The sequence below is a fragment of the Aethalodelphis obliquidens genome, unplaced genomic scaffold, assembly GCF_003676395.1.
Source record: "Aethalodelphis obliquidens isolate GAN/ISIS:26980383/991018 unplaced genomic scaffold, ASM367639v1 scaffold3, whole genome shotgun sequence".
Taxonomy (NCBI): Eukaryota; Metazoa; Chordata; class Mammalia; order Artiodactyla; family Delphinidae; genus Aethalodelphis; species Aethalodelphis obliquidens.
The window spans coordinates 81,600,492-81,620,664 of NW_020837947.1; the positions used below are offsets into that span (position 1 = coordinate 81,600,492).

A 20,173-nucleotide genomic window follows, 5' to 3' on the forward strand; every position below is an offset into this window, starting at 1 on the left:
TCTTCATACTAAATAGAAAATTAAGGGAAATGGGGGAGATGTTGTTACTCACAACCCTGCATGGATGTTTCTACAAAAACATATTCTTTAGAACAATAGGGAAGAGGAACTTCCTAATAAATTGACCTGTGAATGCAAAGTCCCAGAGCCACTAACACTTAAAGAGAACTAATGTGAGAGGCTTTCAAAATCGTACATTTTGGCATTCAGGAAAAATTTGCATATGAAAATTTTAGTTAGGATCTCCTAGCCTTCTTTTTAAAAATTCCCATAGAATCATAACCTGCGTTTTCCTTTATTGTGATTTCCACGCTTCAGCTGCAAAACTAAAGAGCCATCATTGCCGTTTTGGGACCACGGTGGTCAGTGGTGCTCAGGGCGCATGCTTTGCATGCATCTTCCAAACACTTGTGAAGGAAGGAAAAATGCTCTGTTCGTTTATTCCTTCAGTATTTCACTCGTTCATGTGACAACTGCTGAATGTCTACTGTATTTAGTCCTGGAGGGGGAAGGATACTTTTGTCTGAGATTTCCAGGGCCGCAGGGGGGTGCTTCACAGAAAAGACAACATTTAATTTGTTTTGAAGAATAAATAGTTTTGGAGAATCGGGCTGGGGGGCAAGGGAGATTTCTTAAGTCCATCGTAAAACAGAGGTCCCTTTTGGGAGCTCATGTTGTATTTTGCTGTTCTGTCCACTGGGGAGGGAGGGTATTTTAACGTTTGAGCCTCAAATGCTGCCCGCTCTGCTTCCTTGTCAAGGGAGAAGGTAAGTAAAACAAAAATGAAGAGCACGTTTAGGGAAACCGAGTGCCAGTGTATTCACTGATGTGCGCAAACGTGCGATTGCATGCAGACTAGCGATGTATCTTTGTTGTCTCCAGCATCTCAAGAAACTCTTACCAGTGGAGAAAGCTGAGACGTGAAACTGCACAGCAGCCATACCCTTCCTTTCTCTTGTTTTTAGATGAGGATGGTACTTAAGGTGAGGACTTGGGCCATTTCGGGGCGTTACTCAGTTTTCCTGGATGTCTCCCTTGCATGTAGGAAGTGCACATGGATGAATTCTGCCCCTTCTGGGGGAGTCTGGCTTCTTCACCTCTCCCTTTGAGGCAGGTGGGAAAAAACGCTTGGCCGGACGGACGCTGTGATGCTGTTTGAGCGAGACCCCACTTGAGGGCAGACTTGCTCCAGAGAGAGGCCCCTGTCCTCCCCAGCCTCCCGACAATGTGCGCGTCTGTCTCATTCCCTAGCACGAAAGTAGCGGTGGCCCTTGTACGTTTCATTCACTAGGCGCCATAGAAATAGAATTTCCTTGCATCTCGGGCATCATAGATGGTAATGAACACACACAGCACAACACAATTTTTCTACCAACTCACACTGCCAGAAGGGATATCTTTTTACAGCCCGTCTTTTCTGTGAATGAGGTTCATTGAGGTTAAATGACTTTCCCAGGGTCCCCCAGGCAGGAAGTGGAGAGTAGGGGTGCACACCCACCAGAACTGAGTCCACAGCAGGGAGGCCCACAGTCTGCAAATCCGAGCAGTGTGCCTCAGGGCTGAGCTAATGAGGGAATCAGGGCTCCCCTAAGCCACCCTGGCTGTCATTCACATTTATACATAAAACTCAGATGACTTTTATCCTTGAGAATATCTAAGTGTAGTCTGACCTCTGAGTCATAAAAGCTTTTTTTTGATTTCAACTACAGGACATTCTGAAAAAGGCAGAAGTATAGAGATAGTAAAGAGACCAACAGTTTCTAGCAGCTTGAGGGACAGGGAGGTGAGCGATGAAGAAGTGTAGCACAGGACGTTTTCAGGGCAGTGAAACTGTTCTGTGTGGTACTGTAATGGTGGATACAGGAGACTATGCACTTATCAAAACTAATGGACCATACAACCGAAAAAGTAAACCCCAAGGTCAACTATAGAGTTTAGTTAATACTAATGTATCAATATCAGTTCCTCGACTGTAAAAAATTCTACTCTAAGAGAGAACTTATATTACCTGGATAGTTAATGTGACAAATAATATTTCTCGACATATACTTCATAATAATAATTTTGTTATACATGCCACTGAAAAATCATTATATCAGGGGTAGAAGGAACTTTATACATATGTGTTTGGTTTTTAAGCCGAGATAAAATTCACATACCATAAAGTTTATACTTTCAAAGAGTACAATTCCACACTAATGTTAAGATATTAATGATAAGGGAAACTGCGTGTGTGTGGCAGGACCACATGGGAACTCTTTGCATTTTCTGTGAAATTTTCCTTCAAACATAAAAAATCATCAAAAAAAAAACATAAAGTCTATTTAAAAAAACAACAAAAAAACAAACAAAAAAAGTAAAATCCTTTTTTTTCTTTTCCATTATGGTTTATTACAGGATATGGAATATAATTCCCTGTGCTATACAATAGGACCTTGTTGTTTATAGAAGTCTGAAGGAGATGCATGAATTTATGTTTTAAACCTGAAACAACTCACAGGTGGTCCAGGTGGTCCGGGTCTCCCAGGGGGTCCCTCGCTGCCCTGCAATGGGGTACACAGACCAACATCAACGGCTTAGACATTTCTACTCCAGGTTTATGGACCCGCCTGCGCTTGCTCCGAGAGCCACATTCTGAAGTCAATATGACTTGTCATTTTGTTCACCCTTGCAAAGTCTTATTCAGCGGGGCTTTTCCCTTCACCTGGAGAATTAACATTACTAGACCACGGGAAAGGTAAATGCCTTTTCCCACAGGCATTCGGATCCTCACGGTGTGAGCACCAGGAATGAAGCTTATTTTTAGATGGAGCCAGACAAGCAGGTGACCAGGTCCTGGACTTCGAGTGCAGCTGGGGGAACTCTCCCCACATGGGGGTGCAGAGCACACTTCCTGAAGGCTGGGGCAGCTCAGGGACACGGCTCTTTGGGCCAGACCCTCGCTTCTAGCCTCACCTCCACCACCTTCATCTTTTGGGAACCAGAGAGGGCATCCACATGCTCTGACTAAAGTAGAAACCTGTGTGTGTCTGCAGGAGGAAAACCTTCTTTCACATCCTAAGTGAGTATCAGGCATGTCCCACTGAGCAGAAGTGACCGTGGTACAACGCTGTATAAGGGAAATGTTCTTTACAATGTGAACAGCCTCAGACATTCTGCCTCCAGGCAAAGCAGACTGAAAATGAAATGTGTGAGAAACGCATTCAAGTTGAAACTTGAAAAATGGGATTTCATCTATATTTTGCTAAAACATAGGATGCTTATCGGTCCATGATAAACAGAGGTATGACAGCCTCATAAAATCTTTTGAGTCCCTCAATATCAGGGGCGATGGCAAGAAATGGTTCATTAAAAAAGAATCCAGAGAGAGTAAAATTCCTACTTTAAAATGCCCAAGAATTTTGAGGGATTTTAGTCTATTTTCATAAATTTGATGAAGGATTTCATTCCAATCTCCCCATTTTTTCAGTAACCAAAGAATCCTAGAAACCTTTTGATTGTATCTTTATCAATAAAAACCAACTGTTAAGTTTTTCTTGCAATGTATCTGTCTGAGAAGTGACCATGAGTATACTGTATGTTTTCCCCAACTGCTCTGCTGGTGGCTCTCTCTCTAAGACGCATGGGGCTCTGCTGGCAGCGTCCTTCAGAGAATCATGTCATGATTCTCATGAAGACGACAAACAAGGAAAATACGTGCCTATTGAAAGGACTTTTTTTTTTCCAGCACAATTAACAGTCATATTTTCATGCTCGATTGTGCCCCAAAGCTCATCTCAGTGTGGAATTCCCATTAACTTCAAAAGGCAAATCTCTGACTGAATAATTTCCGTCGAGAACAAATCAAAAAGGCTGGTGGAGGTGGGCAAGCTCCCTGGGATGCTATCAGGGAAACTGTGCTGAGACTGTCCAGAATAAGCACGTTGCTGCCTTTCAGTTTGGGGGGATTCCTTTGCTCCTTGATGCCATTATGCCCCACTGTGGTCATTTTGGGGTAGAAGCCACTTGAGTGGCTCACATGGCCTCCGGATTCTTAAACTTCTCTCATCCAAAGAGTTAGTCCGTGTGACTCATGTGCTGGCTCTATCACACTGTGGGTGACACTTCAGATCCTAAATGGGGTAACTATGATCTTCCTGCTGAGACCTCTTTTGCTGGTTCTCCCTGATGACCACAGCAACCTATCTGCCCTGTCAACCGGACTCCCCAGGAAGCAAGTTGTGCTGGTTCTTTCGCGGATCTCTCCTAAGACCCTCTAAGGACAGAACTTGGCAGATTTTCTCAGCAAGCACGTCATTTACTGGGATCCTGGTTGATTCTGAGACCGAGACTCCTGTCGGGAGCCTTGGCACCTGCGGCTGGACTTCCAGATACAAACTACCTTCCTGCACCTCATCGGGAGGCGACCCTCACCCCATCCTTCCCCACGGTGGGTGCCCAGGACCCTGAGTCCAGCTTGGACGTTTGCTGGGTGGCACCTAGGTGCTATTCATCCTCTTCCCTGGGAACATATCTCTTGTCTTCAGACCAATTTTGGGACCTATGTCTTTCCAAGCCCACTTCCCTGACATCACTCCTATAGTACTTTGAGGCTTTGCTTGATTTTATGGATTCCTCTGTAAGTAGGCTCACCTTGCCCCTACCCCAAGCCCCAATCTGGACAGTAAGTGAGGCTTTCCCTCCGTACCTTGTTACCCTTTGTTCCCGAGGGGCCAGGATGTCCCGTTCTTCCCAACAAGCCCTGTAAAACACAAAACTAAGTTTGTCACAGAAACAACACCCAAACGGCCAAGGGTATTGGAAGTTGGTTGCTCAAACTGATACACTTTGAAGGTCATTTGATCCTAATTAAAATCAGTCCTATAGGCTTATATTTCTTCAGGCTGATACAGCAGCTGTATCCTGCTAATAAGCCCTTGGAAGGATAAAATTTGTATTTGTGGTCACTTTTTCACCTTGGCCAACCACATTTAATGGCCTTAACTGGAACCTCTTAATACATTTAAGAATTTAGCCTTGCTGTTTAAATGGCAATTTACACAGCATTACGCCTTCCTAAATGAGCTACAATTTTGGTGGTGATCACCATTTTAAATACTTCACAGAGCAGAATTAACAAGGTGAGTTATGCGATCTGCATCTTACCAATGGAAAATAAAATTTAGTTTAAAATCTTCTTTGAGCATAGAGTTAGCTATCATTTCCATGGCTCCTTTCACAACTCTTTCTCTTAACTTTTAATTTTAGTGTACAATTTAGAGCCAGGTTTGTTCTATATAACTGTGGTGAAAGCATAAAAGGTAACATTTTCATTATGGCAAACCCATGATTCAAAACATGAAAGAACACGATTACATTCCTACCTACCCTTTGCCTAGACACTCTAAGAAGGAAAGAGTTGGAAAAGTTGAGGCTTCAGGAGGGTTGCTAAATTTAGCAAATAACAATACAATATTTGGGACAAACATGCTATGAAAGTATTTATTTACATGAAATTCAAATTGAGCCTCATGTCCTGTATTTTAACTGGCAAACCTAGATTTGAGCTCTGCTCTCATGATAGACTGAGTTTAGCAGGTGGGAAAGGAAAAAAGATTGCTTTAAGCAAACAGGGTAACTGAAGACAAAAAGGCCCTGATGCTGCGCTTGAGAGAGACAGCGGAAAAAAGTGCCGACCAAAGTAGAGCGTATTTTAAGTCAGAAACAGGAATAAAAGTAAATTGAATCTGATAGTCCTTGACCCGTTTTTTTTTTTTTTCTGTCTAGAGAATAAATTCTTAGTTTATGGTGCTTAAAAATGTAAGGGTGTAACCATCTGAATATCTGTCCCTAAGGTTGATGCCAGAAAAATTATAGCTAAAAAAGATAACGCTCCTCTACATCCAACGTCTGTTCAAATAGACTTGCTTCATCACAGTCTGCTTTCTGGTCTGGTAGAATTTTCATGACAAGTCTCCACAACCCCAAGCAGCCTTAAGGAACACTAACAAAAACCTGAGATGTTGGATGCCACTTTCCCCAGCAATAGCTGCATGCTCCACACAGAGGAACAGAGAACAAAAATCAATAAAGAATGTTAGTTCACTTTGCGTCATACCAGCAGATATGGACTCTGAGTGAAACCATTTTAGCAAATACTTACAGGGGGTCCAGTCGGGCCAGGAGCACCTGGAAGGCCCGGAACGCCTTGGAGACCCTAAAAGAGATAGTTCCTACCATAAAATCTGTTATATCATTGGAAACAAAGCATTTTAGTTCATCAATTTTTTTTTTTTTTGCGGTACGCGGGCCTCGCACTGCCGTGGCCTCTCCCGTTGCGGAGCACAGGCTCCGGACGCGCAGGCTCAGCGGCCATGGCTCACGGGCCCAGCCGCTCCGCGGCATGTGGGATCTTCCCGGACCGGGGCACGAACCCGCGTCCCCTGCATCGGCAGGCGCTCTCAACCACTGCACCACCAGTGAAGCCCTAGTTCATCAAATATTTTGACGATTGAAAACTACCCATCTTTGCTGGCTAATCAAGAAACACATTTGTCATCTGCAAACACCCGTTTTCTAAGAGTAAGGATGGCGAGCTAAAATGCCACGACATGGAATTCGTTACAAACATAATTTAATGTGTTGGTGATTCACAGAACATTTCTGATCTCACAGAGCCCCTCCGTTGACAATAGCCAGCTCTGAGAAGCCGGCACTGCTAAAGCATGAAAATACAAATTTCAGATGAGCAGAATGCCATCAAAGAAATACATGGTTACACTAATGCTTCTTTCAGTTGGTGGAGCAACGGACTCTGTTTTATGATACAGTATTTAGTTTAGCCGGCCAGTTCATTATAAGAAATACAGCTCATCGGCGAATTTAAATTTATAACCCTTTAATGGCTTAAAGGTAAAAGTGAAGAGAGAGCTTCTTAGGCCCCGCCTAAGATTTGTAGTGTCATGCTAATTATACTGGATACATTTATATATTCAAAGAAGAATTGGTAAGATTAACTGATAACTCGTGTAACTAATTTGTTCCTTTACCAAGTAAGTCAGCAAAAGAATATTAGTTAAATAAGTTACATAAAATCCATAATATGAAATATTTTGCAACTGTTAAAATCATGTTTCAAAAGCGATTGAATAACAAAGAAAAGGAAACGTTGCAAAATGTTACATAAAGGTCCAAGTTATTAAAAAATTAGAAATGCACTTCATAAAATATGAGCCTGGTAGAGGCTCATAATGCCTTATCTGGAAACTTTAGTGTCAGGTGTGTTTCAGCGTTCTGAATTTTCAGATTTGTTTCAAAGGGAACACAGTGCTCATACTGGATATTACATAACACTCCCATGGCACCTGAGGCAGCACCTGCTAATAAACACACAAATATTTCTATAGCAAAACATATGATAGTCTCACCAAGTGGGATAAATAGACTAGCTCCATATGACTTCAGGTTAGACTTTGCTGCCAAATAAATTTGCTGCAAACTTGGGAAAAATTTCCCGGGTTTTCAGAGGCATTTGAACTTTGGAATTGTGGATGAGGGGTTGTGGACAACAATCTGACTTTTACCAACAGTCGGAGAAGTACAAATAGGAATAACTTTTGTCTTTTTAGTGCTTTTGTGTATTTCTCAAATTTTCTATAAGGAACTCAGATGATTTCTACAATGGGAAAAATATACTTTTAAATACCCATTTATTATTTCACATAACCATATGACGTGCCAAGTTCTATTTTGAACGGTTCCACTTTTTCAGGATTGAATTTTCTTTACTGAGTAATCCTTTTATAGTGCCAAACCATTCATTGTTATAATAAATTCCTTTACCCTTTACTGTGATGAAATATGCATTTTATACATATTATAAATATCAGGTGAAGTGACCATGGGAAAATTGCTACATAGTTATCTATGGGAACTCTAGAGGAACAAAGTTCTACAGGATCAAGGTTCTTTGCATCAATGGGATTAAGGACCAAACTCTGTCAGGTCTGTCCATCTAATGGGACATCTAATGGGATCATATATTCCTTCAGGTTTTTCCATGTGATGGGAGGTGAAGAAATGCTGGAAAGGCTCTCCTTGAAGGTGCCGAAATTCCTCATGTAACAAGAGTCTTGAGTAAAATCTTATGTATACTTGTGTTAATGTGGACATATACTCTCTTCAAGATGGTATCATCCTCACCGGCAACGCTCAGTGTGTGTGTGCGTGTGTGTGTGCGCGCATGTGCATTTGTGGGCGGTACACATTGTCATGTTGTATTGACTCTTTTTATTCCCCCACCATTAACTTGTATATGGGGTTATAAGTGGAAAGGAAACAAATTTCCTTCTGGAATGGATCTCTAAATGTCTGGAGATTATAAATGCTATGCCACAAATTGCTTTATCTCAAAACACCCACATTTCCATAAAATTCTCTATGTACGTGTATAAGATATGTGTGTTCATATGTATTCTTTTTTTTTGCTACTTTTAGTCTCAACACTGAATCAGTCTAGAGATGCTGAGTGAGTCTTTAGGTAGTCCAGTTTATAAGCTTGGGACTCATTAACCTTTGATGACCACATTAAACTTTAAAGTAAACCTCAGTCCATAAATAAAAAGAAATCATTCTCAGCCATCTTTCTCTGAACAAGCTGAAATTCTGTAGTAAGGGTAAAAGTTACTATGGATGTATAAAGGGCAAGCAGGTAATTTTACAAGACAAGAAAGGTCATTAAAGAAGACAAATACCTATTAAAGAGTAGGACAGTCAATTTAGCATATTGTACCAAACTAAAATACAAATTAAAATTTACTGCATAGTCAAGGATCATTAGAGCTAAGTTCTTTCCCTATTCTGGTATTTTGATTTTGCAAGTCCTACCTCAGTTGCTACCAAGAATATTTATTTTTCCATTGCTACAACTTATGGCTGACAGTATTTTTCCTGTCCTATCTATCAATTATTATTCTAAAATATTGTAGAAAGACCTGTATTCCAAGCAAGAATTCCCTCTGACTATGAGAGGTAAGTCTGTGTTCTATCAGCATCTGCTAATTTGCTACCTTGCATTGTGAAACAACACCTGTAAAAACCGTTGAGGGTAATGTCACTTTCGTAAGTGCAATAAACCGAAAGGCAATTCCTCTCTTTAAGTTCCCAAATGGATTAAATCGACCATTGGATAATTATTAAATAATAATTGGGAATTCCTCAAAGAGACAGGGTGTCCTTCTGCATCTTTTCCACTAAGGGTAGAACAGACATCTTAGATTTTGTATGATTAGATATTATATGCATATTAAAATAGTATAGTTTATTGGCCAGCTGGAAATACATATGTTCTTGGGCAAAGTTTCATTCACTTAAACAAATCAACAGATTAAAATTTAAGCGAGTATCTGAGTCCAAGTGGAAGACAAGATAATATTCAATATTTCCCACCTGCCTGAGAGGGACAAGCTGCCTTGCCCCGTTACCCCCCCAGAGGCCCAACTGAGCTAGTATGTTACTTCAGGTTTATTCATACTATTCATGTGATGTGAAGAAACAGTGGAGAATCTCCTCCTGAACTAGCTGGAATTGTCTAAGTGTCTTGTGCAAAGTCTGTGTACGCTGTGTTAAAGACCCAGCAAGGTGTACTTAAGGAGAAGCACACTAAAATAGTGATTAAGGAGGGATTGCAGTTCACCAGGAGTGCTAAGGATTCTGAAGAATCAATAAAAGTTAACTTCTAATAAATTTAATTCAGAGTCACTTATGAAAAAGCCTGAATTCCAATTATTTCCTGATCTTTTTGTTATTACATTCTCAATTGCCTTTAAAGCCTACTTCTTGAGCCTAGGCAGTTAAAAGCTGTTAGACTATTAAAATCAGACAAAGTGCAACTTTCTGTGGAGCATGAAGACGCAAAAGCTCAACACCTCTTCCTTATTTAGAAAATAAAATGCCTTTACTGTTTTATTTACAAATGAAAAGAAATGTTGTATTTCTTTGCTCTTCAATTTTTAACTTGGACAAAAACCAAGCCAATCCTCACAGTTTTCTTGGATAGAATCCATGTTAATTAAAAACAATAACAACGATGATAATTTATAATGTGAAATATATAACTCCAACTCAAAAAAAAGATCGACTTTATATCATTTTGATTTTCTGCACTAACATCAAGGTTACTAGATGGCTTACTTACTTTCATTAAGAGTTATTAGTATCAAAACTGTTTAAACTAACAAGAATTCATCATCCTAATTGGTTTTCCTAAGAGTTCATGTGAATTATGCAGGAAAGAATGCTATCCTGAGCATCAGTGTGGCTGAGAGTCAGAAAATTATGCCACCATCTCAAGAGCACATTTGACTTTGAACCTTGGTGGGAGGGTGGGCAGCTGATTTAAACCAGTCCAAGCAGACCCATTTGATAGTTTTTTCTTTTCTTCCTCCCAAGAGTTTGAAAGTTGAGCAGAGATACAAACAGACCAAGGTCAGTGAAACTGAGTCACGTTACAGCAGCGGCCCAGGGAAGTTCTGCTGAGTTCTGGAGCTGCCCCTATCCCTAGGCTGGTTGCTAACTATCCCTTCAATTCTATGAGCTACTTTGGGATTCTTTTCAGTAAATCTCCTTTTCCTCTTTCTTCTTGCTTTATCTTGAGAGAGCTGGAATTGTTACCTGCTATGAGAAAACAGAAACGTAGTAACTGCTATGTTAACTTTGTGTTTGAATTCCCTTGTCTCAGAAACTGGATCACTGAAAATAAGCATCGACGTATTATTTTAAATGTGTTAACACTCGGAAAAAACCTGTCTTTGTTTCTATTTGTTTAGCATCAAACATGAGATATGGAAAATTGATGTCCTTTTGTTGTGTCACATGGAAAGAATCAACAGTAGGGCTGCATGATTAGAGAAGAGCCTTTTACCTCATTGCCTTTCTCCCCACGTATCCCGGGGTAGCCTCGCTCTCCTTTGCTCCCCTAGAGACACAATACATTTAGTTAGTACACTCAGTCATTTTGTCATCTTTTGGGAAAATGAACATATCTCTTCTCAGGACACTTGGGGCATGTCATTTGGACAGAATCGGGGGAAAAGAATAAATGACATCTGCAAATGGCTTTTACACCACTTTTTCAAAATAGTTTTAGAAAAAGAACTGTATTTTAAAATGTATTTCTTTTTTTTACCCTGAATTAAAGGTTGCACAGAGGAGAGACTTCCTTACCTTTGGTCCCTCTCTGCCTGGGACTCCTGGAGGACCTCGCGGCCCGACATCGCCCTAGAGGACAGAGCAGTCACAGCTGAGAGAAGGCACCATGGGTCACCTCCAGGGTCCACCAACACTTAGCCCCCTTCTTACCTTCTGGGCTACAGAATCAAACTGTCCGGGCTCACCGGCACCTGCTTCTTCTCCTTTGTTGCTTTTCAGCCCAGGGACACTGGCTTGGCAGTTGCCACAGAAGTTCTAATGAAGACAGAGATAAGGTCACTGGAGATTCATTATTCATTGATTGGATTTGACCTTCTATTTGAACTTTTGTGAGAGTTGAGTGATAGCCATTGGTATGTCATTCTACTTTCAGAAACTTAATTTATTCAATTTGAAAGACTACTTTTGGGGAGGCAAAAACTATTTTAAAAGATAAACTCATAAGTCAAGAACACAGAGTTTCAGTTGCTTAGCAGCATGTTTAAAAAGAGAGGTGGCAATAAAGTTTGGAATAACCAGCAAGATTACAGAGCTCATGAAACCAATAGCATAAATCATAAGAAAGAAAGAAAGGAAGGAAGGAAGGAAGGAAGAAAGAAAGAAAGAAAGCTGTGAAGAAAGGATTTCCCCTTTCGAGAGCCCAATCAGTTGGAGAGCCCTAAACACAGCTTACTAACCTTTTATTTGTTAGGGGAAACACTCACGCGGGAAACAATTATTTGAGCGACTGGGACTTGACTTCTAAGTCAAATCCAAGTGCAGATAGGAAATATAAGTGGAATCACCTTTCCATCGCCTTCTCTGTAATCTTTAGCTGATCTGCAAAGGCTTCAATTTAGGTATCTGAGCTCACAAGATAAACTTCTTAGCACATAAAGCCTACAGAGGCTTATTTTTAAATAAACTGTTATAAAAATATGATCAGGAAAGGCATAAAATAGGGACTACTGAGTGGGGGAGACAGCTTAAATTTAACAATTGACCAAAGGTAGGACAACCTAAGTCTCAATTCTTCCATCTTTTTAACCAAAGGGAAGAATCCTTAAACATGAAGAGGGAATGGAAGCTTGCCGTTGATGGGAAGCTGGCAAGAAAGCCCATGAAGTTCAGTATTTTTGACCCAGTGTATATCAGCACAAGTTTGATTTCCAAACATATGCTCCATGGAGGACTAATTTTGTATGATATTGAAAAGGTTCTGAGGCAATTTGCCTAAGAAATGCTGGGTCAGAACAGTTCTCTTTGTGGTTGTCCTTCTTAGAGCTGGAATACATGAGAAGGAGTTGGAATGTGCAAAGTTTCCCAAACTAATTTTACCACTAGGAGCATTCCGCTGAGCTAACGTGCTGGTACAGGAGTTAAGAAACACGTACATAATTGTAGAACCACCCCTACTCAATCTGAAAAACTGTGACGGTAGAGACGCTTGAGGACTTCAGAGAACCAAAAAGCTTTGCATATTTCAAAAAGTATAAAGAATGTCGACTGTATCTGTAGACATTATAACATGGCATATCAATATATAGTAACATTTTAGAATGGATTATTCAATTGATTGCTTTTTTACTGAAGTATAGTTGATTCACAATGTTGTGTTAATTTCAGGTAAATGGCAAAGTAATTCACTTATACATACATATATATCTTTTTTTCAGATTCTTTTCCCCTATAGGTTATTGCAAAATATTGAGCATAGTTCCCTGTGCTACAGTAGGTCTTTGTTGGTTATCTATTGCATACAGTAGTGTTCATATGTTAATCCCAAACTCCTAATTTATCCCTTAGCCCGTTTCCCCTTTGGTAACCATAAGTTTGTTTTCCATGTCTGTGGGTCTATTTCTACTTTGTATATAAGTAACATTTTAGGATGGATTAGTCAATTGATTTTTATTGAAGTATAGTTGATTTACAATGTTGTGGTAGTTTCAGGATTGTTTTAATAAAACATAAAAAATGGAAATAATTACGAGTCAATAGGATTTTCTAGAGTCATTTCAAACTGACCTCATCTTCTTTAGGTTAGAGTTACTAGAATGGTAAATGAAGGAAAAGTGGATTTCATTAAGGTTCTTGAAAAAAAATCTTTTAAGATTTTTCTCACGAAGAGGATAAAGACGCAGTTATTAGCTAATACACAAGCTCGTTCAAAGAAGGACTGATACACAGATTAACCTGGAGGAAGGTCTTTGAAGGTATACATCATTCGGGCTGGGAAATATGTCAGTTCTTTTCAACACTTTATTCAAACACCGTTTTTGAAAACAGAAAGCAGGACGATCAAGTCCGCTAAAGACTTTAAGACAGAGTGGGACAGTTAATGTACTGGATGACAGGATTAGGATTAAAATTCCCATATGCTTTGGGGAACTACATGCTTCTCTTCTACTGAATACAGCTTGCTGGGACTCAGTCAGGGGTCCTGCCCACCTCTTGCCAACTGGCTCCCCTGAGACTCAAAACCTCCATGAGGTGATGCTGGGTCTGGACCCCGGCAAGGGCATTTATTAAGGGGATGCTGCCCTGGTGAAACTGTTGACTACTTCCATGTCTGAGGCCATCGGAGCCCTGGTTCTTTTCCCTGTCAGAGCCTGTTTGCAGTCTTTTTGTCTGTAGTGGGAGCTGCCACAGCCTATCAGGATAGTCAATAATTTTTTTTGATCCTTAAAGAGCCCTAACTGTTCCGCAATGATATAACTCCTACAATCCTGCCATTTCCAGCATCACTGCCCTCGTAGGGAACATGAGACTGACTGTCTGAGGACCTGCACTCCTGTGTTAATGTCACACTTACTGGCTGTGTGACTCTGAGCAAGGTACTTAACTCCTCAGAATTTAGGTCTCTCGTGTACAGAATGGGAAACTCCACAGCCTGAACTCATAGGATTCTTGCGCAGGTTAAGTGAGATGATATAAGTAAAGCAGTGTGTTGCCTGGCATGTAATCATAACTCAATAAACATAAGATACTCCTGAAGCCCCCATAAATACTATTTTTTAAAAAAAATAGGATTTCCTCTTTTTTTTCTTAATTAATTAATTAATTAATTAATTTAGGGCTGTGTTGGGTCTTTGTTTCTGTGCGAGGGCTTTCTCTAGTTGTGGCAAGCGGGGGCCACTCTTCATCGCAGTGCGTGGGCCTCTCACTATCACGGCCTCTCTTGTTGCGGAGCACAGGCTCCAGACGCACAGACTCAGTAGTTGTGGCTCACGGGCCTAGTTGCTCTGCGGCATGTGGGATCTTCCCAGACCAGGGCTCAAACCCGTGTCCCCCGCAATAGCAGGCAGATTCTCAACCACTGCGCCACCAGGGAAGCCCCTATTTTTTGACTTATGAGAAAATGTTAGCTTTTGAAAGTCTTAAAACCCCCCCTCTATATATTTAGATTTATATCTACATTTACATTTATATTCATATACTATTCTCAAAACCTTTATCACCTGACAAATATATTTACTAGAATTCTAGTAAATGTCTTGTGAATTCAATTCAACAAATATTCCTGCCTGCCTACTATTGAGTAAGTCGTTGCAGGAACCATTGGGTTAAATGCTGGGAATATAAAATAGATCACATATACACACACATAGCTCGTGTGTGTGTGTACAAATATACTGTCCATTCATACATTGACAGATACGACACATGAGGTTTGAGTGGAATATAAAGGGACAGACTTTCATTTGGGTTCAGTCTTAGCATTCCACAAAGAAACATGCAAATACACAACCTCCAGGTGTCCTATTATCAACCTCCCCCCATCTGTTTTACAAACAAAATAGAGGAAAGTATTAGAGAAGAAAAACGGTGGCAAGATTAATTCCCTGTGAGGTGGATAACAGGTAGAGATCATTTTTATTTAACGGAGTCACAGGTGCTGGGGCAACCGTCAGCTATGGAATTTTGTAGCTCACTTTGTAAAATCCCGTGACATAAAAACTCAGCCTTGCAAGCTAGCTGTTTATTGAGCAGCATTGCTTTGCATCCTGGACTGGCCAGGGCAGATAGCGCGAGGAGGACTGGGTTTCACAGGGATGAGCCTGGCTGGGCAAACACCGTTAAGAGAAAGCTATTGCTGCAGAGAGAAAACATCTACTCAAGGGTGCTAATGACACCATTCCTCTCCTGCAGCTCATCTCAGAACTACCACCTCCTCCCCTGCCCCCCTGTTCCTCCACACCCAAAATGAGAGGCTGGTAGAGAAGAGAGTGGGGAATTAGTGTAAGTGGCACTAGACATATACAGATACGTGTTCCTTTTTCTATCTGAAAGATGTTCTGCCATTAAGAAACTGAATTTTAATTCAGGCTAAGCAATTAACTCAAATTCTTGTAAAGATTTCCTTTCTGAATTTTCCCGGAAGTTAACACATAATTTCTTACATAGCCACAGAGTACCTTGAACAAGGCCCCAATGTCTCCCAAGAGAGGAAGTGCAATCTGTGGATAAGGAGAAAAAAAAACCCCAAGGCATGTAATTATACATATACAGGCACACAGTACAATACAAACATAATGAATGTAGATGTTTTCCCTCAAAACACCAGGCCAGCTGAGATTTGTCACCATGGTGACAAATGGTAGGGCTTAGAAGAGCCTCACCATCAGGATGGTTGGCCAACATGATGCTTCCTATCCAGAAACAGACACAGGACTCGGGCAGTGCGTTGGCCTCGTGTCTTAAAGCGTCCTTTCAGAGAGACACCGTAAACCCCAGTAATGCTTTAAAGGTTCCCAGTCAATACACATACACACATGACTCACTCAGCGAGGGAGTTAAAGGCCAAGATACGCCTCTGCATGTAACTTATAATGGCACATGAGGCTCAAATGGTGTAGAAGGACTCATGAGACTCAGAACCGAGAGGCCAGATTTGGGTTTTATTATACAACATTCTTAATACAATGTCATATACCATATGGCTTCTTAAATTATAACTGCCAATTTGGAGGCTATTTAAAGGGATTTCACTGTCACTCAAAGCAAGGTTTAACCTAAAATAAAACTTTGGAACACCCATTTAGTGCCTAAACCTGTTCTGAAAAGCCTACTCAAGCCAGTTTTGTAATTGAACCATTTCAGCATTCTTAAAGCCACCTTATCAATAGATATGTACCATATTGTGGGAAACTTACCCGCAGACTTTCATTTAGAAAAATGAAGTTCATTTTGTCACTAGCATTAGAAAGAACAGAATCCGTGGCTATGTATTTTAACTCAATTTTCCATGGGATTGAGACATTATACACCAAGGTTCAGCTTGGGGCAAAAAATTGCACAGCTGAATTATACCCTCAGGAAATAAGTATTCGTCACACACACAAAAATGCTGATGTAGCTTGAATTTTTTTCCCCTCTACAAAAAAGTGGGGATAAACAAAATCACTAAGCAGTCACTGAACATTCTAATTAGTCCGGACAGCAAAACTTGCTTGGTAGGCTGTTAGGCTGCTGCGTGCATTAAAGATACATAAATCAGGCACAGTGTGTCAACATACCGGGTCACCTGGGGGGCCTGGCAGACCTGGCTTTCCATCCCTCCCGGGAGCTCCCTGAAAACAGAAGCAGCATGTTCAAATCTTTGCACCTCGGCACAGGTTCAGATTAAAGCAGGTGTGGGGGAGAGGGGAAGTAGGTAAAAACTGTCCTTACATCATTCCCTGGGGTCCCTGGAGCTCCTGGCAACCCAGGGAGACCTCGAGGACCCTGGTAAACGGGGAAAATAGTTACTTATAAGGATAGTCTTTTAGTAATTGCCCCCCCCCCCCCCGCCCCAGTCAGCAAGATGGATTTGCTGTGCCAGATAACTTGGTTAAGTAGCTTACCTGAATCCCTGGCTCTCCAGCTGGGCCTTGGGAGCCCTGAATAGAAGGAGATTTAGTGATCAGAATTCTGCTGGGAATGTCCATAGATTACCCAAGTGGGATAAAGGGCCAAGTACTGTAATTTACATAGTGGACAACAGGGCTTGCCACCCTGCACACTCTGAAAACTCTCTGCAAAGCTGGCCAAGAGTTCTGGGTGGCAGGTGAACACCTGACCAGATGCAGTGCTGGAAGCACCACCGTAACTGTGTTCAGACGCCTGGGCCGCCCCTGAGCCCGCCATTGGTCCCTGCCCACTCACGGGCGCACAAACAACATGCCCAAGTTCTGTCTGCTAGACACTGGCCGGCCACAGGGTAACCGGCTTGGGGCTTCCTCTCCTTCCTGCTTTTTACTGGGAGTCATTTCTCTGAAGAAATTGCCAGAACCAGTGTTCACTGACAGGAATTGGAAACAAAACTTCAGTTATTCTTTTCTATGTTAGAAAACTGGAATTTGGGGTAACTGAAATGAGGCTGGGAGATTATCAGTGAACCTAATGATGACAGATCCATCCCTATCTCATGACCATGGACCCCTGGATAAGGAACTGACTGATCACCTGGGTGAGTAAAGAGCTGGGGTCTCGGCACCTGGCTTCACTACCTGCTCCTTGCCTTTTCCCTTCTTACTTTTAAATAAATATTCCTATTGTCAAAGCTACCTTTTGCTTCCTTTCTATTTATACCGTGTGCTTAAGTTATTTTTGGTTTGTTGGGTTATTTTTCGCTTCAACCTCCTTCACTCCCCTAATAATTTCCTGACCTACTTTTTTACTTTGTTTAATCTCCCATCTCCAGGGGTCTTTATATTCTCACCCTGGAAAATCAAACACCAACCACACACAATATAACCATTCACCATTTACATCTTCTTTTACCTCTCACGATAATTTCATTTCAAGGCCAATCCCCAAATTAATGTCTTTGGGATAACCATCTATTTCACTTTTCTTGTCCCAAAATCTTTTATCTTTTTTCATAGTAAATAAAAAGTTTTATCTCTTACTGCTATTTAGTCCACAAGTATGCATACAATGGTCATTATTATCATTATTACCCTTATAGCTAAAACACGTCAAAAAACTTTCTATTATGTGTCTTAACTATCAAAAACTATCTCTATTCTCTCTTCTCTAAGATATTACATAGAGATTTTTGATATCATCTCATTTATAGGCACTCCATTCACTTTAAAAGTAACTTTTCATTTTATTCTAATTAAAAACAAACAGTAATATATAATATCCTAATATTGGGCATTCTCATAATCTTACACTCATTTGTACTTTTAAATATATAGAATGGAGGAATAAAGTGTTAAATAACTTCTTCTAATTCAAAATCAGTGTACGTGATTAGTGATTAGCATCTGTAAGTCAATAAACAGTGGGTACCATCTGTGCTTAGGATATAACCACAAAGCCCATTAATTCTTGCTCTCTGACTAGCACTTTTTGTATCTCCTCTGACCATTTCACTCTTTTCTCCATATTCAAATTTGTTGCTGGATTTTATTTCACAACATTGGGTCAACAGGGTTTCAAAAACTTGATTGAATTTCACTTACAGTTCGGCCAGGAATTCCTATCCCTGGGGGGCCTATGTCACCTGGGGAGCCGTGGATACCTGGCAGTCCTCTTTCTCCCTGTGCAATTAGATGCTTCTGTTAGTGTGAGGCTCAAGGGACATGGATTTTCCAGTTATATTTGGTTAATTATTAATTCTTTAAAAATTATCTAAGATATTTTTACCTTTGGCCCTCGCGGACCAGGTGCTCCAGGATTTCCATCTAACCCCTAAAAGAAAAAGAAGAGAAAAGGAAGTGAATACATTTCTTTTCCTAAAAAGGTTAATTACATCTTAGAAGTCATAACTCAAAAATATTTCATTGCTCTTCATCTTTTTTGAATAAACCTTTTCTGTAAAATAGTAAGGAAGAGGGAACACAAATTTCACTAGGCTGCAGATTTTGTATAGTTACTTTAAAATGTAAGATGTTTTCATCTTTAAAATGAGGCATCTGATATTGAGAATTATTTATTACTATTCATATAAAAGGTCAAAGGGGATGAGAAAAAAAGGCAGATGAAACAGCCATATGGGTTGGATTTTCCAGCTATCCAGTTTTCTATGTCCTGGGATTAGCCCAGGCCACAAGGACATTTTTTAAAGATGACCACCTATGGCTATATATGCAGAGCCTCTAGAAGGGAAATTTCAGGCAGTTCTTCTGTTTTAAGATATTGTCCAAGGAAGGTTTATGGTTTAAAACTAGCAAACCTTACTAGGCTTCATAGATCCCTAAATAGTCCCTGCAGAAGCTTCAGGGGCACCTGTGACTCTCCCAAAGTTGTATGAAAAATGGTGCATGTGTGTGCATTTTCTTCAGATGAGAGCCCTTTGCTTGCATCAAATTTCCAAAAAGATTAGACCTCTGATCTAAAGAATAAGATGAATACTTCTTTTTCTGCAGACCTAAACATTCCTATGCCTGTGATCTGAAACTGGGAACACACAAACAGTAATTAATCAACTTTCAAAGGAAATGTTAGTAAAAGGATTGGTACTTACTGGTTCCCCTGGCAGGCTTTTTCCTGGAGGACCAGCCTCACCTTTTGGACCTGGAAGTCCAGGAGGGCCTATAATCCCACCTGGGTCTCCCTGAGGAAACAAGGTAAGATTCTCACTTCATCACTCATGTTCATGGTGGGACGTGTAGAGGCAGCAGTTTCCATAGTATTAAGTTGTCACCATAGCCAGTCACACTGCATTCTCTCACCCATTCGCTCACTCATTCCACTATATGTACTGAGTGTCCAATCCACGCGGACACTGTTCTGTTATCTTAAGTGCACCTAGATCTTGCGGTGAGCTATGTTACAGTAGGTTTACAGTATCATGAAATGTATGTACGTGTATAAATAGATATGCAAAAAATATAAAAATCTATTCATATAGTTCTTTAGATGACCTTTATGTTTTCTTTAAGTTATTTCCAAGTAATGGTTCAGTACTAAAATACTATTTCCACGTAGACATCAAGAAACAGGTACTGAGAGATTGAGACTTCTTAGGTCTATACCTGAGTTGTTAGCTGAGCCTGAAACAGGTTTTTTGAGTCCT

At 40.6% G+C, this 20,173-nt stretch overlaps 1 protein-coding gene across 1 annotated transcript in view; it reads right to left on the reverse strand.

Moving 5' to 3' along the window:
- COL19A1 (collagen type XIX alpha 1 chain) overlaps nucleotides 1-20,173 on the reverse strand; it is a 349,797-nt gene that overhangs the window by 37,427 nt on the left and 292,197 nt on the right. The window contains exons 24-36 of the mRNA XM_027093224.1: nucleotides 19,622-19,711; nucleotides 18,802-18,846; nucleotides 18,618-18,695; nucleotides 17,010-17,045; nucleotides 16,837-16,890; nucleotides 16,683-16,736; nucleotides 15,582-15,623; nucleotides 11,338-11,442; nucleotides 11,203-11,256; nucleotides 10,901-10,954; nucleotides 6,143-6,196; nucleotides 4,688-4,741; nucleotides 2,499-2,543 (exon numbers count right to left, since the gene is read on the reverse strand). Coding sequence (XP_026949025.1) covers nucleotides 2,499-2,543; nucleotides 4,688-4,741; nucleotides 6,143-6,196; nucleotides 10,901-10,954; nucleotides 11,203-11,256; nucleotides 11,338-11,442; nucleotides 15,582-15,623; nucleotides 16,683-16,736; nucleotides 16,837-16,890; nucleotides 17,010-17,045; nucleotides 18,618-18,695; nucleotides 18,802-18,846; nucleotides 19,622-19,711 — 765 coding nt within the window. The remainder of the gene's footprint in view (nucleotides 1-2,498; nucleotides 2,544-4,687; nucleotides 4,742-6,142; nucleotides 6,197-10,900; nucleotides 10,955-11,202; nucleotides 11,257-11,337; nucleotides 11,443-15,581; nucleotides 15,624-16,682; nucleotides 16,737-16,836; nucleotides 16,891-17,009; nucleotides 17,046-18,617; nucleotides 18,696-18,801; nucleotides 18,847-19,621; nucleotides 19,712-20,173) is intronic.